Source organism: Myotis daubentonii, chromosome 2 (assembly GCF_963259705.1).
Source record: "Myotis daubentonii chromosome 2, mMyoDau2.1, whole genome shotgun sequence".
Classification (NCBI taxonomy): domain Eukaryota; kingdom Metazoa; phylum Chordata; class Mammalia; order Chiroptera; family Vespertilionidae; genus Myotis; species Myotis daubentonii.
In genome coordinates, this window is record NC_081841.1 from 183422443 (window position 1) to 183450363 (window position 27921).

Consider the following 27921-nt stretch of genomic DNA (forward strand, 5'->3'; position numbering starts at 1 on the left):
ATCAGAGTGTTTTGTCTATACTGAGACTCCCCTGAGCTGAAAAAAGAAACTATTAGTAATTAACCTGACACAATAGTGACGCATCAGTATTGTTCAGTGCATCTGTGACATATGGTTCCATACCTCTGGGATTTAAAGCTAATGGTCCAGCCATCACAAGCATTTACCTGAACTTCTGGTTGAATCCTGTTCTTTGTATAGTAAAATTTTATATAGAGTATCCTATGCTAAAAGTATTAAGTTATACTACATATACACTTTTGCATAGTAAAGGTTTACATACCTTAAAGTTTTTCTCATTATCTCACTCTTGGGAATAAGATTTTATCATTAGATATTCAGCCATGAGTAGGAATAATAATAAGGAATAATAATAAGGTGGAGTGAGTCTTCATCTTTTCTATTTCACTACCAACTCATTTTTGCACTTTCCTCTTTAGGGGAGACTTCTGCCAACACATTTGGTGTTTTGCACACCTGTTTCTGCCACAGGACATTGCTCTTTGCAACTGTCTTTAGCTTATGAACTGCTTTACTTGTTCCATAATTTCTATGGGTCACCACTCATCATTAGAAAAGACTCTAAAGCTTTACTAATAATGCTTTTGAGGACACAGCTATGATTCCCCTCTGTCTGCTTCAAAAGATACCAGCTCCATTTAAAAGCACAAGAATGTGTATTGTGTTGTTTCTTTATTAATCTTGTTTGCCTCACAGATTAAGCATAATCAATTCCAGAGGTGAGCTGTGGAATCCAGGATATATAGATTTCTGAACAGACACCTCTTTGCCTGAAAATTCTCCCAATATTTGGGTATAGTGCATGCAAATCAATTAAGCAGCAATTGGAACAATTGTTAAAGGACAACAATTAAGAGAAATGAGGTCATGATGCCACAGGCAAAACTGATCACTGGACACAGAACCATCATACTTTAGCTTAACATCAAGCTCAGAGAAATTGCTCTTTGCAACATCTAAGAAATTCTTAGAACAAAAGGAAAAAAAAGAAAAAAGTTGGGAAATTTTTAATTGGAATTTTATGCATTTCATTTTTATTTTTGACATTTTTTGAGTGTTTTAAAAAAAAATAGGTAAATCGATGTCTGGGCTAGAAATAATAGTAAAATGGTATCAACAGTTTTTCTACTTATGAGTGGAACTTCAAAACTCAGCTACTACTAAACTGAAAATTAAAAGAAAAATGGTATAAATGACTGGTCCTGGAAATAAACCATCACACTTATGAAAAATTTTTAATGAACAACACTAGTACCATGTGGCTAGTTATTCATTTTCTCCTCAACTAATAAACTAAGAATCACATACAAAGAAGGCAGAATATATGTGTGTGCACATAATGCTACTGGGCAGATTTTACAAATAAAAGAGAGAAAATTCAGACATTCCCTCATAACTGTTATGTCTCGAGTAACTGAAAATTCTGCCAACATTTATGTAATTTTTCAAAGTGAACTCAACTTTTCAGATAAAGTAATGAACTGGAGCTAATATTCAGAATACAAAAGGTCTTTTAATATTTTTTCAAAGACATTTATTTCTTCATACTGAGTATTGTAAGGAGCTGTGTGAAGAGTACTTCACTCAAGTCATTGAAGGGCTGTGAGTTCAGAGGTACTCATGTACAGTGTCTTCCCAATTGGTATTATATTTTATGTGACAAAGCGTAGCTTGCCAGCATGATACCTGATCTTTTCGTTGTGTTAATAAGTATTCAAATTCTCTGATTCTGACTTGGTTTTCAATGAAATGGTAAGTTTAAATCAGCCTCCTGTACTCACCGCTGCTATAACACAATTGATTTCTTAGTCAGAAGCTTTCTCGGTTCTTCACCTTTATATCCATTGCCTCCAACCCACACAACATCTTTTCCATCTTCACATTCATTCATGGAATAATCCAGACATATTCTACAGCCTACATACACTTAAAAAACACCTGCCTACAGGTATTATTCACACATTTGTCTCTTCTGTTGCTCGCGCAGTCAACTCCTTTACCACTTCCTTCAACTTTCCTACCCTGTGTTTGTACCACCTATTGCTTTTCAATATTTTAACTATGTCTCCTTTGTCCCTTTAGCAACTTGCTTTTCTTTCTCTGTTGTTTTTTTTTTCATTCCCTCTTCTTTATCAATGTGCCATACTATTATTTGTCTAAATGTAATCTATCATCAACCATGCCTTCAATAAATAGCTACCAGGTTGTTATTTTGTGCTAGGATACCAGGTACTGGCAATTAGAAAATGAATATTCTCCACTCTTTGCCGTATGTGTCCTCAAGGACCTCACAGTGTCATGAAAAAAATAGAAAAAAAATTGCTATGGGTGCCAGCATGCTGGTTCTGGCAAGATGGGCGACATTAAATTCCACTCCCTCCACTACAAACAACAAGAACTTCTGGATAAATGATAACATTTAAAAATTTCTAGGCTCACAAGAAAGAAAAATACATTCCAAAATGTCAAAACATACGAGGGAATTAATAACTAGGGAAGTATATGAGTTGACAAAAGAAGTGTTATGAATGAGAACTAAGTATCCAGTATCCAGGAGCTTGGATTTTAATGGCACATGAGGCAGAAGACAGGGACCTGAGCCTTCAAGACTGGGAACCGGAATTGTGACTCTATGCATAAAGCCAGGTTGTAATTTCAATGAGTTTCAGAGAGTGATACTGATGAAGAGATAGTCAGATAGATCAATCCAGAAAAATAGCAGCCAGAGCTACAGACCCAAATATAGACAGGGAATTCATAAATTACAAAGGTAGTATCAAATTCAGCAAGTAATAACACACAATAAATAGTGCTAGGACAACTGACTTGACCATATGAAGAAAATTCGATTTCTGCTTCACACTAAAACAATTCCAAACAGTGTTAGTAAGGTATACTGAAAATAAACTGTACATATAGGATGGGGCAAAAGTGGCTTACAGCTGTGAGCACACAAAACAGTTTATTCTTATATTACTACTATTAATTATTGTGTTATTTTCTATACAATTATAAACCTACTTTTGTCCCATCTAGTATTAAAAATGTACAGTTTGTGAAATCTACCACACATATGTATAGAAACATCATCAGGATAATAAACATACTGATCAATCCCAAAGGTTTGCTTGTGCCCCTTGGTAATTCCTTTTTCTATCCCAACCCTTATCTCCCAGGCAATCACTGATGTCCTTTCTATCATTGCAGATAAGCTTGCATTTTCTAAAATCCCATATAATAGTAGACAAACATGGTAATTAACTGTAGCCCTGACACGCTTCCCATTGGCTAATCAGGGCGATATGCAAATTAACTGCCAACCAAGATGGTGGCTGGCAGCCAGGCAGCTGCAGCGAACAGGAGGCTTGCTTGCTCCAGTGAAGGAGGAAGCCAAGGTTCCCCGCCTGCGGCTGCTGGGCTCTAAGCTGCAGTCTAAGAAACAATGTTACAATTATAAAAGCTAAACAAAACCCAGAAACCTGCTTTCGGCCAGCCGGGCTTCAGCCAGCAGGATCGCAACAGTGTTTCAATTATAGAAGCCAAACAAACCCAGATCCCTGCTTTCAGCAGCCGAGGTCTCAGAGCTGCAGCCAGGCCTCAGAGCTAAAGCTGGCTTTCAGTTCCAGTGACAGCACTAGAAGGTAAATAAATCCCAGAATAAAAAAAGAAAAGAAAAAAAGCAGAAGTTGGGAGCTTCAGTCACCCGCCAGCCTGAAAATGGCCCTCAGCCCCTCACCCAGACTGGCTAGGCACCCCAGTGGGGACCCCCACCCTGAAGCAACAAGATGGCAGCTAATTTGCATACTAAAGGCAGGTGGCAACGGGAAAGGCTGTCCGCGGTCCAGGACCAGATCTGTGACCCTGCCAGGTGAGGGGCAGTACTTGAGGCTGTCCACAGTCCGGGACCGGATCTGTGATCCTGCTTGGCGGGGGGCAGCGCTTGAGGCTGTCCGCAGTCTGGGACCCGGATCCATGACCTGGTGGGCGGGGGGCAGCGCTTGAGGCTGTCCACAGGACCAAGACACGGATCTGTGACCCTGCCCGGCAGGGGGCAGCGCTTGAGGCTGTCCACAGGACCAAGACACGGATCTGTGACCCTGCCCGGCGGGGGGCAGCGCTTGAGGCTGTCCGCGGTCCCGGGACCTGGATCCGTGACCCTTCCCGGTGGGGCTCAGCTCGCACAGGGGCGGATCGGCCAGGGTTGGGCAGGGCAGGATGCCTGGCTTCCACCCAGCCCCAGTCACTCTAGGCAGGTGAGCAGCGCAGAGAGCCTCTGGACAGGGGAGGCAGGCCGGCGGAGGCCGGCCTGTCCTCCCCACATGGCGGTGGTGACAGCTGTGAGCGCACCAAGCAGAGCCTGCAGGCTGAGCTGAAGTAGCGCCTGCAGGCCATCAGTGCCCAGGAGTGGCTGCGCAAGATCCGCCTTCTGGCCCAGAAGGTGCAGGATCGCAGGGACAGCCACCCTGGCGGGCCAGACTGACATCCTCCTGGCCGCACCACAGGGGCTTGAGGATCTGCAAAGCCAGAGGCCTCCGGTGTGTACATCCCCGCCAGGTGTGCAAACATTCCCCAGCACACTGTCACCCTCCCGCGCCTGCAACAGTTGTAAACCAAGGCGTGCACAAGTTCCCCCCCGCCTCTCCACCGCACTTCCATCAACCCAGCATGCCTAACACCCCTACAGGATGTGCACACACCCCCTCTGATGCGCTCATGTCCTTTGGAGAGTGTCTGGGTGTTCTGGGTGCTGAGGGTGGGCGCCTGTGAGATGACAGTGAGAGGGCGGAGTGGTGATGCCCTGTTCCCACGGAGGCCAGTGCAGCTACGAGATCACCTCTGGGGGGTTAATGCAGGTGCTGAGGCAGGAGCAGGTGCAGACAGACACACCTGGTGGGCGCGGGCGGCCCTCACTGAGGTGCCTTCGGTCAGCATTCAAGATCAAGAACCCAGAGGTGGAGAGGAATTCCATCCTCTCAGTGAAACAGTGGGATAGTCAGGGCGAGTGTAGAGGAGTAATATGCACTTTGGGTTCCAGCACCCATGAGCAAAGGCTGCCCTGACTGAGCCTCGCTTGCTTGGGGCCTCGTGCACTCCTGCCAGGCAGCGGGTGACAGGGCGTGCTTTCCAAATTAATGAGAGAAAACGGTGATTCTCCTGCTGCCCACAAGGTGGAAAGTGAAGTGGGGAGACATGTGGGGAGTGAGCGAGGTTCCCTGTCTGGGGGTTCCAAATCTGCTGTTGGTTTCTTTCACCACTGACTAGAGATATACAGGGTGTCCCCCCAAAATGTATACACACTTTGAATACCTACTAATTCCAATGGTTTTAAGCATAAGAAAGAAACAAAAATGGAGCTGTTATCTGTTAAAAGTGTGGGCACAAACAGGTAGTTGGACATTCCCTGAGGGGTCTCAGATTGGAGAGGGTGAAGACCAGACTGAGGGGCCCTTTCCTCCCCCCTCCCACCCCAGTGCACGAATTTCTTGCACTGGGCTACTAGTTTTATATAAATGAAACCACAGAATATGTCATCTTTTTCATCTGGCTTCATTCACTCAGCATAATTATTTTGAGATTCATCCAAGGTATTGTTTATAACAATATCTCATACTACCTATTGCTAAATAGTGTTCATTATGTGGATATAACTACAATTTGTTTAGAATGGAATGAATGGGATATATGGTAGGCGTACGTTCAATTTTTAAGAAACTAGCCAACTGTTTTTCGAAGTAGTTATACCATTTTTCATCCCCTTCTTATTTTACTCTGATGGAATTCTGCCACACTGGGGAAAATTTCTAAATGTATTCCTTAAATTTGCTTAATCCAGCTGGGCCATGTGGCTCATGGTTAAACGTTGACCTATGAACCAGGAAGTCATGATTCTATTCCCAGTCCAGGCACATGCCCAGGATGCAGGGCTGATCCCCAGTACAGGGTGTGCAGGAGGCAGCTGATCAATGATTCTCTCATCATTGATGTTTTTCTCTCTCTCCCTCTCCCTTCTTCTCTGAAAACAATAAAAATATATTTTAAAAAATAAATTTGCTTAATCTACTCTCCCAAGGGGTTAGATTTTTCAGTTTGGCTTGTCTTGAATACATGTGTTAAGAATTGGACAAAACAATTTCAAGGAAGCAGAGGATATAGAAGAGAGAACACATAAAAACTTCTAAAAATTTTAGATACCGAGGTTTTTCTCATGAGAATTGCAAAAATATCCTTGTTAATCACCTAGATTAAAATGCAGTTGGGAGATAAACTTACCCTGGTCTTGTGTCATTTACCACACAGTGATAGGTAAATGTTCCAAACATTTGAACTCCTAAAATTCCATAAAGAAGCAGAAAGAAAAGTAAGAAAATTGAAACACTCCATATTTGTTCTCCCGATCGCCTAGGGGAAAAAAAACATAAAATAGGTAAAACTTATTTTTAAAAAGTCATAAACTTCCTCCCCTTAATTTATGTGAAAGTAGTGCTTACTTTAAAATATTTGTAATTCTGGTCCTTGGTAGTTCAAATCGGAAATAAATTCGGAATGCTCGGATCATAATTAGTGGCCTTGGGATCCGCAACATGCCCCAAGGTGACATTTGATCAACTATATCAGCAATTTCAAATACCTGTAAATTTAAAGGTGAATAAACAAGTTTAGACTTTCTCTCAGCATGGTTTGTAGTGGTGACACATACAAACAGCATCAGGAGATGCATCCTGTTCCCTAAACTTTGCCCTACATTTTTTTCTACTGAAATCAATTTTCTTTTGAGTACCTCTAGAAGCTACCGCTCTCTTAGGAGAAACAAATCATAAGCTAATGAAAGTGCCATCAATCTTCTTCATTTTCTTAATCTTGGATACTTCATCAAGGCACAGGTTTTATTACAAAAACAAGTGCCAACTTAGAATATAGTAGAAAAAGTGTGCTAAGTCTTCCTAACTAAGCATGTTCTTTGGTGAAACTTTTTGAATATTTAGAAAATGAAATAATGAAGACAGGATTAAAAGTATTATTAGAAAATGTGAAAAAATGTACCATTTACTAAGAGGTGAAGTAATAATTGGAAAATGTTTGTCAATCATACAATAGTTATTAAATGGAAAAGAACACATTACTATGCAGGATAAATTAGGCTGTTAGAGAGGTGAGCTTTGTAAAAACAAAGACGGCTTATCAATATGCACTAGGATAAATTTGCAGAATGAACTGTGAATTTATTTTTTCTGAATATTTTCATAAAGATTATAGTTACTTTAGTTAAATGCAAAATTAAGACTGATTGAATGTATGGGAATGAGTTCTACCATTTTCCAACAAAATTCCTCCTTTAGAACTTTTAAATATATGTACCCCATTTCTTTTTTTTGTACCCCATTTCTTTTTATTCCACAAATACTGAAATCTCACCGCATGTTCTTTCCTTTCTTTTCATGAATATATTTGTAAACCTGTTCAATAAAAAGCAATTTCTTATACTATTGATTTTCATTTCTTATTGAGAATTAATTCACAAATGTGACTGACTACAATGTTAGGCTTTTTATTTATAAATTTTAAAAAATAATACAATGTTGTAGAAAAGTATACAGTGGAATTTTATATACATGCTTTTATATATCTAGTTAGATTTTCAATGCAAATTTTGGAAACTACTCACTTATAATTTAAAAGTTTTTAATTACCTGCAATACCAGTGAAACCCAAAGGAATAAGACCATAATTCCATCAAAAACACACCAGCGATCTTTTAAGTAGGCAGTATCCCCCTAAAAATAAATTTCACATGATGTTATCAGGCAAAAGGAATAATTTCAAAAAAACATCTGTGGAGGGAATAGTCAAGTGTTAATTCAGTAAAACCTACCCACAATTTTTATATTATAATTAAGCAGATTTTCAAAAAGAATACCTTTAGCACTTTAAATGACACTATGTATGAGGATAATAATTTAATTTATAAAACACAAGTAACTGCAGACATTTGTATTAAAAATTTAAATGTATGCAAAGGGAAAACATCACAACTTTTTCTCTTAGCCACACAAATCCTATCCTTTAAGGAACCAAAGGCCATTCTACTCAATAGGCAGCTTGGTCCTAAACTGCCTTCCTCAAAAGCACACAATGGTCATTGAAAAGGCCTTTGAACCTGGGGATCAACAACCATCTGTAGAATATTAACCAGAACTTCACCTCAAGCTAAATTAAAAGTGAAGAAGAAATTTGTCTTCATTTTCAAAGAAAATATATACTGTCTTTAATTGGGATTACACATGTTAAAGAATGATACACAAGACATACCGCTTTCATTTTTGAATAGTGAATCTACTCTGACATTAGGATTCTTATTATTTAAAAAATTGAAATTTTAGAAAAATTTTCCTTTGGAATAATAAAACATAAAACCCCATGAAGACAGAATTGAAAGCCTTGAATAGAAAGGCCTTTGCTTTCTTGGGAACATCCCACTAAGTCATTCCTTCTGCAGAATCCATGAAACTCTAGTCTGAATTCCATCATATCTGTCATTACTGCCATGATCGCATCCACACAGAAAATAAAAACAGGGACATACTTCCAAGATTTTAAATAAAATGGTAAGATATATTGCAGGATATTTTAAAAAATAAAATAATTTTCAGAACCTTCCACCCTTAGTAACAAATAGGTTATCAAAGTTACCCCGAGAATTTTCCAGAAATATTTTATGCTGTTTGCAAAACTAATGGTATGATAAACGACAAATGCAGTGGACACTGGGTGAACACCTATTTTACATAAGAGGATGCATAATGACTTTACTCAGGAAGCTATATAATCACACACACACACACACACACACACACACACACCCCAATTTTGTGTAGAAAAACAGTTATGTACACAACTAGCTAATACATAGGCAAATAACTTATAATAAAGCTAAAAATATGGTTGGAGAGATAAGATTAATTTTATGGAGAGTTTAGAGAAAACAATGCTAGTTCCCAAATGAATGCACAAGTGATTTTATCAGTGGCAAGAGAATCAACCAAACGTGGTGTGCATTAAGAAGACACAAAAAAAGACATGAAAGCAAACTCTGAGGCTTGGGGTCTGGGTAACTAGGAAGGCAATGACCCTATTAAATTACGTGCTTTGATCATTATGTGATGATTTAAACCCGATGAAGAGAAAAACTGCATTTCAGGATGCTGGTGGCTATATACACACAAGCACACACATGAAATAATTTAAGAATATTATATCTGTCTTCAGAACCTCACAAGGCATCTATTACCATAGGCATCATAGTTGCCTTGTATATTACACAACTAACTGAAAATATAAATTAATTATAATCTACATATAATTTTCTCTGAGCCTAATTTTTATTAACATCCAAAAAATAATGGAATACAAATTAAAGTTGTGCTTTGAAGATTCCCTTGAATTGTTTAATACATAAACCAATTTTTTATTTGTTCATTCATTCATTCATTCGATTCCTTTACTCCATGTATAGAACACTTCTATGCACTAGGCCAGTGATGGCGAACCTATGAACTCATTTTTTTGGTTGATTTTTCTTTGTTAAATGGCATTTAAATATATAAAATAAATATCAAAAATATAAATCTTTGTTTTACTATGGTTGCAAATATCAAAAAATTTCCATATGTGACACGGCACCAGAGTTAAGTTAGGGTTCTTCAAAATGCTGACACGCCGAGCTCAAACGGTTCGCCATCACTGACCTAGGCAATGCTCAAGGAATTGATGATAAAGGAGTGAAAAAAAATAAACTCCTGTTCTTATGTAACTTACATTCACAGTTAATTTTTAAAAAATGAAAATTACACAGTAAATGTTATGCAGAAAAATAAAAGTGTATATTTCAAATTAACTTTTATTAAACAAATGGTTACTTACTTGTATGTTAGGCAAAAAGAGAGAAAAATGTATCGCTTGATCTTCATTTTAAGAACTAGGCATAGTCGTGATTGTTTAAAAACTACAAAGACATCCAAAAATGAAAAGTGAAATTTTATGGGACTCAGCAGAGAACTGTTTTAAAATAGGAACAATTAAAAGTAAATGTTATGAAGGAAACAGAGTAATTATAGATTCTTGGGTGCACAGGCACTCAAAATAATGAGTTTATGTGGTATTTTTTCTCAACTGTATTATTTTACTTATTTTTTGTCATTGAAAAATGTCATATGTAGTGTCACTACAATTAACCTCTTTTATTGCTCATAATCTGCTTTAATAATGAATTATATTCAATAAGATAGAAGCTGAGAGCTTCCATTATATTGAGGATTATTTAAAATGTAAAAAGTGAGGATAAATAGTGATGTTTTCTTGGGAGGGGAATGGAAGTGTCCAAGAGAGATATAGTTTTTAGTCTATCCATACATGTCTCTTGATTAATGATCATGTATTCCATTTTTTAAATGAATTTTTCAAAATTAAATTTTTTAAAGGTGAACATTTTAGATTTAACAAACATCAGTTTGTTAGTTGCCACAAATAAAGTTAAATTTGAAAAATGTGGGCCTTGCAAATTAAGAAAGGAAAGCTATCAATAAGATAATTGGCTGAATTTTTACTTCATAGTTACTATATAAATCTGTTTGCTAAGGAAATTGATGTTGTAAATCTTACCCAACTATATAAAAGGACAGATTATTTTTTTCCAGTTTTTATTTATTTTTTTAAATTTCTTTATTGATTAAGGTATTACATATGTGTCCTTATCCCCCTATTACCCTCCCCAACACCCACTCATGCCCTCATCCCCCTATTGTCTGTGTCCACTGGTTAGGCTTATATGCATGCATACAAGTCCTTTGGTTGACTCTAGGACATATTATTTTAAAACATTTCAGACACCATGGTAGGGATCCTGAGTAAAACAAAGCATGCAAGCACATTCTAATTTCAAATCACCTCATGATATGAAAACTGGCTTAAAGAACCAAGACGGCAGCAAAGGCAAATGCCTGTACTCACTGCCTCCCACAACCACATCAAAATTACAACTAAAATATAGAACAACCATCATCCAGAACCTTGAAAGCTGGCTGAATGGAAGTCTTACAACTAGAGAAGTAAAGAAGAACGCACAGAGAGACTGGTAGGAGGTGCAGAGGTGAGGAGCAGGCTGATCAGGCACCCATGTGTGCCGCTTTTTAATTGCCTTTTTAATTGGGAGGGAGATTGCCTCTACGGAGGCTGCCCAGAGGAGCAAGGGGTCCCAGCCCCACACCAGACGCCCAGCCAGGGCCCCAGAGCTGGGAAAAGAAGTCCCTATGAGCAGTAAGAACTATGGGCTGATAAAAACCAGTGGGCCTGGGGCACAGTGACACACAGGCTGCTGGCGACCCAGCTGCTCCTCTTAAAAGGCCTGAACCAGGAACTGAATTTACAAGCTCCCACCTCTTCTGAGCTCCAGTGCTGGCAAGGCTCTGGGTGACCCAGACACATACTAGGAGAAATTAGCCTGTCTGGCATCAGGGCAGGAACTCGGGGTGGCTTTCTTTCAGATGGAGGTGTTCGCAGCAGTCATTGTTCCTGTTCTGGGACCTCGTTGTAGGGTTGACTGGCAGCCATTTCTGTTTGCTCAGCCCTGGAGATTCTGAGACCCCCCGCCCCACCCAATTTATAACCCCACTCAAGCTGTGTGCAGCTGCTTTTGCATATGAATGGCCTATTCTTTCTCAGGCTAAAACCTGTCAAGCAAGTTGCAGCTGGGTCAGGGAGTCCCAAACCTATCAATAAAAGGCTCAAGACCCACACCAGCATGAGCCTGCCTTGCTTCACAGCTGAGCCTCATCTGGACACTTCCAAACCCTATATAAAGAGAAGGAATCTGAAGATCTCTCTGTAGCTCCTGCGGGGTGGCCCCAGGCAGTGGCTGATTTTGCACATCCCTGGAGACCCACACCAAGACACATCATAATTAAAATGCCAAGGACAAAAGACAAAGAGAGAATCTTAAAAGCAGCAAAAGAAAAGCAGTTAGTTACCTACAAGGGAGTGCCTATAGGACTGTCAGCTGATTTCTCAACAGAAACGATGCAGGCCAAAAGGGAGTGGCAAGAAATATTCAAAGTGATGAATAGCAAGAACCTACAACCAAGATTACTCTACCCAGAAAAACTATAATGTAGAATTGAAGGTCAGATAAAGAGCTTTAAAACAAGAAAAAGCTAAAGGAGTTCATCACCACTGAACCAGTATTATATGAAATGCTAAAGGGTATTCTTTAAGAAGAGGAAGAAGAAGAAAAAGGTAAAAATAAAAAATATGAACAACAGCCCTAACCAGTTTGGCTCAGTGGATAGAGAGTCGGCCTGTGGACTGAAAGGTCCCAAGTTCGATTCCGGTCAAGGGCATGTACCTTGGTTGCGGGCACATCCCCAGCAGGAGGTGTGTAGGAGGCAGCTGATCGATGTTTCTCTCTCATCGATGTTTCTAACTCTCTATCCCTCTCCCCTTACTCTCTGTAAAAAAGCAATAAAATATATTTTTTAAAAAATATGAACAACAAATTGGCAACAAATACATATCAACAATTGAATCTAAAAATAAATGAATAAAAAATCTGATGAACAGACTAAACTGATGAATGGAATAGAATCAGGAGCATGGAAATGAAACAGACTGACGATTCTCAGAGGCAAGGAGCCATTTGGGGGGTGGGAAGAGTTTAGACAAAGCTCTTATATGCATGTATGCATTACCTATGGACACAGACAATAGGGTAGCAAATGCCTGGGGTGGGGTGGGTACTGGGTGGAGGGGAGCTATGGGGAGCAGGGGGGAAAGAGGGACATCTATAGTAATCTCAACAATAAAGATTTTAAAAAACACAAGAAAACTGACTTAGCAAAACTTCTGCTATACAACATAGAAAACTATTTTTAAGTTAGGAAGTAATTTCAGTTGCTTTGTTTAGAGTGTTTTCTGCTTTAGACTTTCCAGATATTCATAGTGGCATTTACCTGTAGCCAACAAGACCACCACACACTGGGTCAAATAGGACTGGCTTCTTATTTTTTTGGTAAAATATGTGAAATAATCCACTGAGCATAAAATTTCCATATTATTTTGGGGTTCATGTTCCCAAGAGTCATTCAATATTTATAAAAAACTTTAATAAGCAGTGTTAGAGTCCTGGAATACAAAGACACAGAACACTCAGATTTCCCCCATCTTTTTTTATATATAACCTTTTGCCCTTTAGTGTTCATTATTTCTCTTCCTAAAAAGTCTCCCAAGCCTACACCAATTTTTTCCTCTAGACTCTTATCTGACTACAGCATATAAGATCAATGCTTTAATTTACACATCATGTAACAACTGGCAACTCAGTTCATGTATATAAATAATGTAATTATTATGTAATTTACAGGACAGTCCTTTGAAATCCCCATTTGATGATTTAATTATTTATCTTTTAATCATTTCAACTTATCCTATCTAATAAAAGAGAAAAATGGTAATTGGCGTACGACGATACCCTTTTCATTGGCTAATCAGGGCTATATGCAAATTAACTGCCAACTATGATTGGCAGTTAACTGCCAACAAGATGGAGGTTAATTTGCATATGTAGGCACAATGCAGGGAGGCGAAAGGGAAAGCAGGAAGAAGCCCCCTGCCACTGACAGTGATCAGAAACCCAGGGGGGAGCTAAGAGCTGGGGGGCAGGGCAAAGGCGGCCCCCCAGCCATGATCGGAGAATCAGGTGCCTCTTCCGCCCTGGCCAGTGATAGCAGGAAGTAGGGGTGGAGCCAGCGATGGGAGCTGGGCACGGTCGAAGCTGGCAGTCCCGGGAGCTAGGGGTCCCTTGCCTGGGCCTAAAGCGGAGCCCACGATCGCGGGGCCGCTGCAGCTGCGGGTCCCCGCTGCCCAGGGCGGAGCCTGCAACCGCGGGGAGCTGGGGGTCCCCTGCCCAGGCCTGACAGCTCTGCCGGAGGCCTCAGGCCTGGTCAAGGGGCCGATCCAGTGATTGGTGATCAGAGGGTGATGAGGGTCAACTCCTCTGGCCGAGGCATCAGGCCTGGGTGGGGGGCTGAGCCGGGGATTGGGGGGATATGATGGTCCCCTTGCCCAGGCCTGAAGCCTGGGTCAGAGGCGTCAGGCTAGGGGGGGGGGGTGGAGCAAGCGATCAGAGGGAGATGGGGGTCCCCTGCCCAGGCATGATTCCTGGGCCAGAGGCCTCAGGCCTGGGCGGGGGCCAGAGCCAGTGATCAGGGGGAGATGGGGGTCCCCTGTCTAAGCCTGACACCTCTGGCAGAGGCGTCAGGCCTGGGCAAGGGGCCGATCCTGCGATTGGAGGGTGATGGGGGTCAACGCCTGAGGGCTCCCAGTTTGTGAGAGGGGGCAGGCTGGGCTGAGGGACACTCCCCCCCACACACACACACCCAGTGCACGAATTTCGTGCACCGGGCCCCTAGTCATATATAATTATGATGTTTGGGTTTCCTACCTAAATCTTCTCTAAACATATTTTTGCATTGCATTTTTTAAAAAGTCTACCCTCCATGGTAAATGTTTCAGTCTGTTCTGAAAATTAGTAGCATCTTGAGACTTTGAACAATTTCAGAAGCTATTCCCAGCACCTAGCACAGCATGTGACATACGACACATGTTAAATGAATTATTAGGTAAGCACATGAAACATGTCTTAAAGAGGTTCTGTAGATTACAATGCATACAGTAAAGAGTCAATTCATGTGCTTCATGAAGGCACCTATTCATCCATTCATTAATTGAAACTCCTGGCAGAAAGAGAAAGATTTCTATACTCCCTTTCAAGGTAGCATCTTAAAATTAAGCCCCTTGTCCTACATGATCATGAAAGATCACATATAGAATTATGAGATAACTTTTGGAAATTTCCTGGGTTATAGTGTGAATAAGCAGAGGGTGCATGCCATGAAAATAGGGATTAGGTCCTATTTATATAATTTGTGCATTATATGGTAATTGTAAATGTGATTGATTTAAAATTGAGATTGTATTAAACATTATACATAATCACTAAGGCTCCATAAGTCTAAAATATCTTTTTAATAAATAGAATACAGACTTTTAAAGCCGGTACTGTGAAATATAAGCTCATATTACATTTTGTGTCTGACATATTCATCAAATTTACTCTTTTTTTCAATTTGCATGTTTAAGGACTCAACCTTAACTGGTTAAAGGTTGCTATGATTCCATTTAAAATTAGGTCCAGATCTGCCGGGAGCCGGTCCATCCTTGCTGTTTCAAGGGACCTGGCATATATGGCATACGGTTCTTAATATGTTTGCTCACCTTCTTGGCGCTGTGTTTTAACCAAGGTCACCTCTCCGAGAAAGGTTGAATCCCCAGGTAGGGATTTTCCCCTGAAGTTAGGGAGGGAATAAAACCCCTCAACTAAGTGCCAGGCGGGTAATTAATCCCTTTAACTATGAACAATCATGCTTAAACTACATAATCTTTTCTCCCTGGAATGGAGATAAGAAACGCCCTAACCTTTGTAATAGAGATTGATAGGATTGAATCAACTGGTATAAATACAGTTGTAACAAGACAGAAACACACAGAACTTAGAACAGAACTCAGAACTCAGAACACAGAACTAAGGACACAGGGCTTGGAAGACAGGACCAAGAGAGACAGAGCCTAGGCACAGAACCTACACAGAACGTTCTCTAGAGACAGAAGAACTTCGCTGGCGAGAGCATGCCGGAGGATCCTGGACAGGGACTGGCCTCGGAGCCTAGAGGCGGAGCCTGGCGAGAGAGCATGGCAGGGATCCTGGACTGAACCTGACTGCGGAGATTGGCAGGAGAGCCTGACTAGAACCTGGTGACTGAACCTGGCTGGAGATCTAAAGCAGAACCTCTCTGGAGATCGAGACCAGAACTTGGCTGGAGATCCTGGCTAGGCTGCTGATCAACTGAACACTGTCTCTGTGTCCTTCCTTCTTCGCCGACTCCGTCCACACCTTTGGGGACCCCTGGACCTGCTGGGGCTGGACCCTGGCACAGATCCTTTTAAAACCCTACTGTATTAGTTCCTGAGTTATAATATTTGCAAATAATAAATTGTCCTTTCTACCTGCTTCCAAAATATGCAATCAGAATAACATACATGAATACCCAGTGGTACTCTAGAATTTTTAACATCTCAAATAGGAAAGAAAGGTTTTAATGTATTGGTTGTATTAACAGAAAATGGAGGGCAGAGAGTGCTTGAGCAATGGGCAAAAATCAGCATGCTGGTGCTGGGAGATGAGTTATTCAAGAGCTGACTGTCAATTTTTATAAAGGCAAACACTCAAAGGCTGCCAATTATACAGTATAAGAGAGGAACTTACACTGCCGTGCAAGTATTTAGCAAGCAGAGAAAGAAGCACATTCACCTGAGGACATTTATAGGGAAGTAGTTTGCAGTTTACAACATGATATGCACTGGTACAGTTTCATGAGCGAATGATTTATGGTTCCAAGTTCCCAGGGCCCATCTGTCACTGTGTCTTAGCATTATTATTTATTACTTCAACAGTGCTCATGGATGCATGTGACTTTTACCTAGGTCTCTTGCCAGATGGAAAATAGACAAACTGAGAATTGTTTGAAAAATTCACAGTCTGCAACACATCCGATGCTGTGCAGCATCACAAACATATATCTTCCAAATGGTTTATTTTTGCCTCTCTAAGGGATTTAGGGAGCTAGAATGCTTCTCAGAGCAGGAATTAGTTGGGGAGGTAATTAGAAAAAAATTATTGGAGAGTCGGAATTACCTGGAGGGTACCTTCAAGCTTGAGAAACATTATAATACATGAAATCCTTAAAAAAAAATACATCCCTTTTAACAAAAATTGTTAAAGACATTTCTTGACAGAAGCTTCAATTTCTCTCTTCTGTTTTGCATCAAGCATGTTACCTCCACAGTGAACTTCTCAAATACAAATCCAATCTTGTCACTCTCAGGTTTGAATTCCCCATGCATCTTCACTGACCACGGAATGAAGTCTGAGCTCTTTGCAGGGCATGCAAGCTCTGCACGGTGCAGCCAGGCCTGCCTTCATAGAATCCTCTCCAGCTGCTCCCTGTGCACCCCCCATCTGCTACCCCTGACTTCTCAGAGGTCTCCAAAGCACCAGGTTGTTCCATGCTGTGTGTCTCAGAGTATTCCTTTTCTCTCTCTCTGTGAAATTCGTTACTTCCATGCCCCATCGCCTGTGTCATGGACCACAGTGATTCATCCTTCACATCCCTCTTTCTTCAAGACTTGTATGATATTCCCCAAGCAGAATTTTTCATTATTTTTTGTGCTCTCTCCTCACATCCCCTTTTACCCACAATTATAGCACTTTCACAAAACACTAAAGGTTTATCTCTCACTGTCTGAATTCTCATTATACAAATAACAACTATTTATAGTTGCAAAAACAGTTGCCCCTAAATCACTATGTATCTAGATTCACTCTAAGGAAACTGCACAGGTGCCAGTGGAAACATTTAAGTTGTCCATGAACCCTGCAAGAGATATGGTGTGCCAAATACAGGTAAAGCTCTGTCGTGCTTTTGGTCTAAATCTTGTCTGGCTTGTGTATCTACTTATCAGTGGATAAGTGTGAAGTGCATCACTACTTTCTTCTTTCTCATTTTTCCCTTGAGATACAGCCTTTCACGGGACCCAAGATTTGAATCTACCAATCCCAGTCAGTTTGCTCACATTTCACCAATTTAAAGACATACTCTCCCCTCCTCCAAACGCAATTTAACATTTCTGAATTTAGAATGCATCTTATAATTGATGCATCAATTACAATCTTACAGTCTACCATCAAGGTGTAATTAGCAGCATTTTTTCTTTCTTAAGGACAAGTAAAGTGATGCTTTATCTTACAATTGATGATTGATGACCTCATAGATTCAATGAAATGCCATAGATGGTACTTTAACATTATTTCTCTGCCTATTTATTTAAGAGCACACGTTGCTGTTTTGGTAGGGTGCGTACAAAACATCCACTACTAACTTGAATACGTACAGATAATTGAGCGATGGGTGTTTAAATGCTGGTTATTACAAAGACATAAGCAGGTGGATAGTTATCTATGTTAGAAAGCAATTTAGTGATATTTGGAGACATTGGCTGGGGTTGCTGTAATGCATTCGATTGCCCATTTAAAAGAATGGAATACAGGTTCTTGTTTTCTGAAAACATATGATCCAACATAATTTCAGGAACAGATTGCATGCAGAAAATGAGAAGTGCCTGCATGTGCTTTACAAGCCAGTTCCCACAGCTGTCCAGGCTTTCTCTGAGGACAGGGGCTCTGCTCTCCTTTGTCCCTCCTCCTGGGGCACTTACAAGATTATCTAAGTGCTCAATCAATGTTTACTGAATGATCGGAAATTATAGTTGGGTTTAAGATGATAACTCTCTCTTATATTTATATTATAGTTATAACCTAAATAAATTAAAATCTTCATGTCTAATATTTAAATTTATAGTTTAAAAAAAATTAAAAAAAATAAATTTATAGTTTAATATATGTGGCGAACCACTAGGTCAAAACATTAGTGGGCAATACTTGAAAGCCACAACTTCAGAGCTTTTGTTTTGAAAAATAAAGCTTCTAGGTTTGGTTCGCTGCAGATAATTTTATAAACTAGGTATTATTAGATCACATTACTTTAAGCATTAGGTATGAATTTTATATGTACCATAACATTGCCAAAACAAGCTGGTTATAATTTTAAAGACTTTCTAAAATGCTGGTTGGGCAATACACTGACTTGCTTCTATAAATATTTTATTATGGACTAATATAGTTCATGCATGGAAAAATTCTTCCAAAAATAAAAAAGCAGCATTTCCCAAATCTCCAACATATGTGTACATTGACTCACTTATACACTTCCGCACCGAAGACATATGGCATACTGGAGTTGCTTGCTTAATAACTAAATCTCACTGTTAAAGATATTTTAGTTGAAAATCAGTGTGCAAGGGTGTGCAAAAGTAGGTTTACAGTTGTGAGTATGCAAAACAGTTTAATCTTGTATTTTTGTATATTGATTATTGTATTATTTCCCCTACAAATAACTATAGACCTGCTTTTGCCCACCCCTGTGTAATAAACATTTACCATTTGAACATTTAAAATACACAGCTCTGTTCCAAACAATGTGAAACATGTTAAGAGTAACCTGATGCATAAATAGAATAATGTACATCTATATATTCATAATGTTGCTATCTATGTTATAAAAACCCAGTGGCCCTAACGCCATAACGACCAAAGACTGGCGCAGGTGGGTGGGGCTGCGCAGTTTCGCGCACTGGGCTTCTAGTATATATATAAAAGTATAAGTCATGTAAGTGAACAAAAACAGTACATATCTGCAAATCATTCTGGGTAAAGAGGCAAAAAATTGAGTGAGAAGTAAAAAATAGTGCTGCTGACAACTGAATAAAGGTAGAAAAGCATAGAAATATCTCAAAAAATGTTTTTTAGTAGACAGGTGTTAAATAAAGGTTTAAAACTTAGACTAAGATTAACTGATAAAAGCACAGCAACTCATTCTTGGGTAAAATGAGGTCCACTAAAAAAAAAGAGCCCCTGTGTGAGATAATGTATTTTATTGTGTTGTAACTTAAATATCTACACATGTACATTATTTCTCATGCAATTATAAAACCAAAACAAATTTACAGATACAAAGATACAAAGCCAATAGCATTTAACTTGGCTTTGACAAATGTATTTTTTGCTAAAAATAAATCTGACTAAAAGTGTAAGTTTTTTCTCAGTTTTACTGTAAGTTGACAATTAATATTGTATATATTTAAAATGTGCAACTTGACAATTTGATATACACATATAACTCAATATGAAAATATCAATCAATAAATACCCCAATTTTTAAAAAGGCCAAAAGACCTAAGAAGACATACAAATGACCAACAAGTAAATGAAAAGTATATGCTCAACTTCACTAATCATCAGGCAAATAAAAAAAAAAATGAAATACCACCTCACACCTGTTAAACAAAAAATGTTAAGTCGTGGTAAGAATGTAGAGAAAGAGGTACCCTTGAATGCTGTTGGTGAGAATGTAAATTGGTACAGCCACTACAGGAAAGAATATGGAGCTTCCTAAAAATTAAAAATAGAACTACTTTATGATCCAGCAATCCCACTTTAGAGAAAGTAAGTTAACTTTTAAATACAAGCATGTAATCTCAAGTCAATGTACTCTTTCATCTGTGTTAACATTCATGTTAATAGAAGTATGTGGTACAAAAAAGATATCAATAACGTTATAACATTTGGGGGAAGGCCGTAATGGTGAAAATTCAATGAGATGATACATTTCAAGCTGGTTCAGGACCTCATATTTAACCATATTTGACCAAAATCTCAGCCAGCATTTAAACATTGAATACCAGTTTTAATGAGATATGAAGCTGTGCTGATTATTTCAAGATAATGTTAGCAATACCATCTTGTTAAAATCTGCATTAGATTTGTATTTAATCCAATCATGCCAGAATGGAAAATAGAAAAATTATATCTAATGATAATTTTTAAGTCTTACAGATTGAAAATAAATCAAAATTCAGTTTTAGTAAATAACTTATCCAAATGTTGATGAACACCAGAAAATACTGAAAATGGCTCATTTACAGCACTTTGAAAACAACCTGGTCATAAATCAAGTTTTTCTTTTGAACAAATGCTTTGCCTTCTAATATTTAAACTATTAAAACCTCTGCTCATTCAGTGTTCTGTTCACTTGGAATGAATATATAATTTATGTATCAAGTCTGCCTCTGCTCTTTTATCATTGACTATGACAACTAAAGCAATGCCTACTGTCATTTTCATGATGTGAAATCCAAGTCTTAATTTATTAAATAACTTAAGAAACAGACTTTTATTCTAGGAAAATGTCATGCCTTTGTTCATTCAAGTTAGAATCTCATGTGAGTCCACACATGGTATTTCAATCCCAAAATGCCCCACCCAGAACATTCAGAGACTGCCACTGCCTGAGTGACCAATACACACAAGGCCAAGGTCATTCAAGGTCCTCTGGGGAGTCCAAGAATTCAAAATAAGACTAGGCTATGCTGGAGAGTAAAGTTATAGTCACTTAAAAGATATCTCTAGCACTCTCACCAGAACAAATTTCCCCCAAGCTAACGTCCTGGTTTAGCTACCAATTTTTGAAACTTGGCCATACCTAAACCTAATGCTTAGAATTGCCGGGGTCCAGCCCCAGCAGGTCCAGGGGTCCCCAAAGGCGTGGACGGAGTCGGCGAAGAAGGAATGACACGGAGACAGGGTTCAGTTGATCAGCAGCCTAGCCAGGATCTCTAGCCCGGATCTCCAGCCAAGTTCTGGTCTGGATCTCCAGAGAGGTTCTGCTTAGGATCTCCAGAGAGGTTCTGTCCAGGTTCGCCAGTCAGGTTCAGTCACCAGGTTCTAGTCAGGCTCTCCTGCCAATCTCTGTAGTCAGGTTCAGTCCAGGATCCCTTGCCATGTTCTCCCGCTAGGCTCTGTCTCTAGGCTCCGAGGCCAGTCCCTCTCCAGGATCCTCCGGCATGCTCTCTCCAGTGAAGTTCTTCTGTCTCTAGAGAACTTTCTGTGTAGGTTCTGTGCCTAGGCTCTGTCTCTCTTGGTCCTGTCTTCCAAGCCCTGTGTTCTGAGTTCTGTCTTCTGAATTCTGTCTCCTGAGTTCTGTGTTCTAAGTTCTGTGTGTTTCTGTCTTGTTACAACTGTATTTATACCAGTTGATTCAATCCTATCAATCTCTATTACAAAGGTTAGGGCGTTTCTTATCTCCATTCCAGGGAGAAAAGATTATGTAGTTTAAGCATGATTGTTCGTAGTTAAAGGGATTAATTACCCGCCTGGCACTTAGTTGAGGGGTTTTATTCCCTCCCTAACTTCAGGGGAAAATCCCTACCTGGGGATTCAACCTTTCTCGGAGAGGTGACCTTGGTTAAAACCCAGCGCCAAGAAGGTGAGCAAACATATTAAGAACCGTATGCCATATATGCCAGGTCCCTTGAAACAGCAAGGATGGACCGGCTCCCGGCATAGAATAACCAGCCTACTACTTGTGGAAGACCCAGACAATGTTGGAATCATGCTGAAATCCATTGATTGAGGCATGGTGGATGCCTACTGTTCCCATGAATCAACATGTTTGCAGTGGATTATGTGTCACAACTCAGCCACACAGCATTCCCGGGGGCCTATGCTCACTGCGCTCATGACTGCCTTTTGGGGAGTCTCTGAGTTTACTGGTTTCTTGGTAATTGCATGAGGTTTGTTGTGGCTTTAGTGGTTCCTTTCAAGTTAAGTCCTATACTGAATTGAATTTTTTTCTTTTGTATTACTACCCCAATTTTCTAGAGTCACCCAACAAACTTCAAAAAAACTTTTTCAAAGCTACTTACAACCAGCTGGCCATTCAAATGGCTATCTGAAACTAATTAAGTAGTGAGGTGAAGAGTGTCCCCCTAAACTCTATGTCCATTCAAAACATTAGTATGCAACCTTATTTAAAAACTAGAGCCCTGATGCACAAAATTCGTGCAAGGGGCTCAGCCCTTGCAACCCTGGCTGCCTCAGCTGGCCCTCGCAGCCCCAGCTTCATCTGAAAGGTCATCTGGATGGCTGTTCTGCCTTTCAGTCTAATTAGCATATTAGCTCTTTATTATATAGGACTAGAGGCCCAGTGCACAAAATTCGTGCACTCTGGGGGGAAAGGGGTAAGCCCCTCAGCCCAGCCTGTGCCCTCTCACAGTCTGGGAGCCCTTGAGGGATGTCCCACTGAGAGTGGGGGAGCAGGCCTAAGCCAGCAGTCGGACATCCTTAGCACTGCTGTGGAAGCAGGAGAGGCTCCCGCCACCGCCACTGAGCTCGCCAGCTGTGAGCCTGTCTCAGGGCTTCTGGCTGAGCAGCGCTCCCCCTGTGGGAGCGTCTGCCCCCTGGTGGTCAGTGTGCATCATAGCAACCAGTCGTTCCATCATTCAGTCGATTTGTATATTAGTCTTTTATTATATAGGATAAGGTATTTTGAAGATGTAACTAGTTAAGAGGAAGTCATACTAGATTAGTGGGGGCCCTAAATCCAATTACTGGTGTCCTTAAAATAAGAGAAGGCCCACAGAGGCACACAAAAAGAAGGCCATGTGAAGACAGGAGTTGAGATTGGAATGATGCATTGATAAGCTAAGGAATTCCAAGAATTACCAGGAATCACCAAAAGCTAGGAAGAGGTAAAGAAAGGCTTTTTCCTAGAACCTTCAGAGAGATCAAGGCCTACTGACACCTTGTTTTGAACTGTGGCCTCCAGAACTGTGAGACAATACATTTCTATTGTTTCAAGCCACTGAGGTTGTGGTCATTAATTACTACAAACTAGGAAACTGATACAAACTCCAAAGTACTTAGGGCTCTTTTTCATTTATTTCTGTAAAGCCCACTATGACAATAAAATAAAAGGAGGAAAGTCAGGCAGTAACAAACTCTTTGACAGAGGCACTGGGGTGGTTAATAAATGCATCTGTAAATGAGCTTCCCACCTCACTCCTGTCCTTCATCTCTTCTATCAGGTGCATCCTATTTTACAGTGTGAAATACGTATGAGACAGTGCCATCCACTTATTTAACCTCTATGAAGGTTAATATTACAGAAGGAAGAGATATCCCATGAAATAAATTTCTTTTCTTTTCTATTTTTTAAAAATACATTTTTTATTGATTTCAGAGAGAAAGGCAGGGGAAGAGAGAGATAGAAACATCCATGATGAAAAAGAATCACTGATTGTCTGCCTTCTGCATACCCTCTACTGGGGATCGAACCTGCAACCCAGACAAGTACCCTGACTGGGAATTGAGCCATAACCTCCTGTTTCATAGGTCAATACTCAACCAGCTAGGCCCTTCCTTTGCTTTTTCTTTTATTTACTTATTTTTTGTTTCCCATTAGTGACGATTTCATGCTACATATTTTTCTATAGTCCTGGAATTCCTTTCCATTTCAAGTCCTTTCTTTATACCCCTTTATATCTTCAAAATGCTTCAAGTTAATGACATCATTATTAATGTTATCAGTCTGTAATATTTATCACATAACATTATTCAGCATTCATAAATTAATAGGTGCCTTGTTTTGGGCTCAGTCACTCATAGGTGGCATTATAGACCCTACTGGGCCTTCACAGAGCTGGTGGAAAGGCCACCTAGCTCCTTCCCAGATATTCCAAGACTTTGTGCCTTACACAATTTATTTCACTTTTTAAATATTCTTATGCATCATATTTTTATCAATCTATAGAGTGAAAACCTATTTTAAAAGACTTCAATATAGATGAAATAAAGAGATGTTTCGCTTTACTGAAATTAATATACTGATTTAGATTTTCAATGCATTTTGATTTTTAGCTTAAGTAACAGGGGAAGGCTCACCTTGACAATCCCCCGGATGTGCATTTTGGCAATCATCTCTGCTGTGTAGAGAAACATCAATAAAGTATCCAGAGTAAAGGTCACATACTGAAGAGGAGGATAGTGTTCGAACGTCATGGGTGTGTTCATACAGACAGAGATGACGCTGATGATGGCACAGATGCGCAGCAAAGAGTGAACCCACTGCAAAATAGTCCAAAGTTATTATTTGGCATCATAAAATGGTATCTTAAACTTGCATTATGAACCACAGCATTTGGAAAACATAACATTGAGATTGAAATATTTCACCAGTATGAAAATGGAAACCAATGTCTGTTAAGTGCATATAAAATATCTCACATATTTTACATAACTTAATTCTCCAATCAGCCTAATTTTCACATCAATACACTAAGACTCAGGAAGATTAAGAAACCTTTCTGGGGTCATGCATTAATAAGAGCCAAAATCTAGCTGTGACATTGCTCAGGCCTCAATACAGGGTGATTGTGATTCAATTAAAATGTTAGTAACTTATTCATATGGAAACTTGATGTACTGTTACTTTTAAACTTTTTAATGTTTAAAACATAGAATAGAGACCATATTATGTTTATTGGTATCTAGCACAAATCACAAATGCTTTTTAAAATGAAATGATGCATAACTCTGCCCATGTATAGGGTTTTCTTTCCATATGTATCTTAGATGTAAAATTCTTAAAAATATATTTTAAAATCTGATATCAGCCTACACTTTCAAAAGATAATATAATTTAGGAAAATTATACAAATTTAGCCAACTTATCTTTTCCAAAATTCCAAAAAAAAAAATAAGTTTCTGTGCAATTCATTCTAGCAGTGTATATGCTGTTTGACGATTTTCCTTAAACCCAACATAGAGAAGTAGGAATTAAAAAGGTAAATGTGTGGAAACCATAAAAATATGAGAAGAAAACATAGGCAGTAACATCTCAGACATTTCGCATAGCAATATTTGTTCCGATATGTCTCCTTAGGCAAGGGAAACAAAGGAAAAAACAAACAAATTGGACTACATCAAACTAAAAGGCTTCTGCACATCAAAAGAAACTATCAATAAAATGAGAAGGGAACCTACTGTATGGGAAAACATATTTGCCAATAATACATCTCATAAGGGGTTAATATCCAAAATATTTAAAGTACTTATACAACTCAACACCAGGAAGACAAATAATCCGATTAAAAATGGGCAAAGGACCTGAATAGGCACTTCTCCAAAGGGAACATAGAGATGGCCAATAGACATGAACAAATGCTCAATGTCACTAATCATCTGATAGATGCAAATTAAAACCATAATGATGTATCACCTCACACCTGTCAGAATGGCTATCATCAATAAATTAACAAACAACAAGTGCTGTTGAGGATGTGGAGAAAAAAGAATCTTCATTCATTGTTGGTAGGAATGCAGACTGGTACAGCCACTGTGGAAAACCATATGGAGTTTCCCCAAAAAATTAAGAATGGAACTGGCTTTTCCCCAGCGACCCCACTTCTGGGAATTTATCTGAAGGAACCCAAAACACCAATTCAAAAGAATATATGTACCCCTATGTACACGCAGTGCTATTTACAATAACCAATATCTGGAAACAGCCCAAGTGCCCATCAGTAGATGAGCAGATAAAACAGCTGTGGTACATTTACACCATGGAATACTATGCAGCATTAAAAAAGGAAATCTTATCTTTTGCAACAGCATGAATGGACCTAGAGATTATTATGCTAAGTGAAATAAGTCAGTCAGAGAAAGACAAACACCATATTATCTTGCTTTTATATAATATCTAATGAAAAAAATAAACTAACAAAATAGAAACATAGGCATGCATACAGGAAACAGACTGACAGCTGTCAGAGGAGAGGGGGCTGGGAGACTGGATCAAAGAAGGTAAAAGGTTAAGCAAAAAGCGGTAAGTATATAACACATAAACACAGAGAAGAGTGTGGTGATAGGCAGAGGGAAAGTGGGGTGGGGCTAGGTGGAGGTAGGCAGAGAGGGGGATGGGGACAGAGAGTTTGCTTGAGGAGATACAGTGTGCAGATGATGTTTTACTGAGTTGTATACTTGAAACCTGTACCCCAATAAATTTAATAAATAAGTTTATTAATTAATTAATTAAGATAAATGTGTGTATGCATGTGTGTTTGTGTGTGTATACCTGTGCATATGTGTAGGACATACAATTACTCACATACACTATTTTATTATAAAAATAATACCTGAGATAAAACATATTGGTTGTACCTTTATGCCAAGCCCAGTTAGTATTACTATTTAATTAATTAGTAGACAATTCTTCAATATAATTTAAATGTTATTTGTTAATCTTTTAATATTATATTCCCCTTGAACAAAAGCTGCTTTGTGTAGTAGGTAGGCCCTGCATCTATGCAAGCTGGCAAGCACCTAAGATGAAAAAATAGAAAAGACTGTCAGAACTTTGAAAAGATTCAGACACTTGTAGGCTGGTGGGTGGGTTTTAATATTAATCTGACAGTTATAATATTGGCATGAAGATGTAATGCCACTAATGTCATACCATATAAGTCACTGCTGATTGATGTACTTTCCATGCAATTAGGAACTGCTTCAGTAAACATCAGTGTGTGAATTTAGCTCCAACACAAAAGATCTAATTACACAAAAGAGCTCGAAAAGAAGGGTTCCTCCACAACAAATCTGTTTCAAATGTAAAGTATGAATTCTAGTTAAGTATTAATTATTTTAGTTAGTGTTTCCAAGGCTACATCTATAATACTACCTTTGTTAGAAGTTCTCAGAAAGCTCTGTATGTGGTGGACTCTATTCTCTATTCTGTTCAATTATTTCAACATGAATGGAAGACTTACTGTGTGTCAGAAATTATGCAGAGGACAATAAATGGAAATAAGAAGGTTCTGACTCATCACTACTTTGCAGTCTGATGTGCATAACATATATATTTTATTTATCCTATCTAATAAAAGAGAAACATGGTAATTGGCATACGAACACTACCCTTCCCATTGGCTAATCAGCGAGATATGCAAATTAACTGCCAGCCAAGATGGCGGCCGGCAGCCAGGCAGCTTAAAGCGAATATGAATGAGACTTGCTTGCCAACGTTCCCCGCCTGAGCTGGCAGTTTGAAACATAGTTATAAATATAGAAGCTAAACAAAACCCCAGAAACTTGCTTTCAGCGAGCCGGGATCTCAGAGTTGGAGTTGATACAGAGTTTCGATTATAGAACACAAACAAATCAGATACCTGCTTTCAGCAGCAGAGACCTCAGAGCTGGAGCCAGAGCTAAAGCTGGCCCAGAATAAAAAAAAAAAAAAAAAAGGAAAAAAATGAGCGGTTGGGAGCTTCAGTCACCCGCCAGCCTGA

General features: G+C 39.3%; 1 protein-coding gene across 4 annotated transcripts in view; it reads right to left on the reverse strand.

Moving 5' to 3' along the window:
* The window catches only part of NALCN (sodium leak channel, non-selective), a 308079-nt gene that overhangs the window by 257950 nt on the left and 22208 nt on the right, over positions 1 to 27921 (reverse strand). For all 4 annotated transcript variants that reach the window (XM_059685056.1, XM_059685057.1, XM_059685053.1 and 1 more), the window contains exons 3-6: positions 24521 to 24703; positions 7710 to 7793; positions 6510 to 6649; positions 6292 to 6420 (exon numbers count right to left, since the gene is read on the reverse strand). In XM_059685056.1, coding sequence (XP_059541039.1) covers positions 6292 to 6420; positions 6510 to 6649; positions 7710 to 7793; positions 24521 to 24703 — 536 coding nt within the window. The remainder of the gene's footprint in view (positions 1 to 6291; positions 6421 to 6509; positions 6650 to 7709; positions 7794 to 24520; positions 24704 to 27921) is intronic.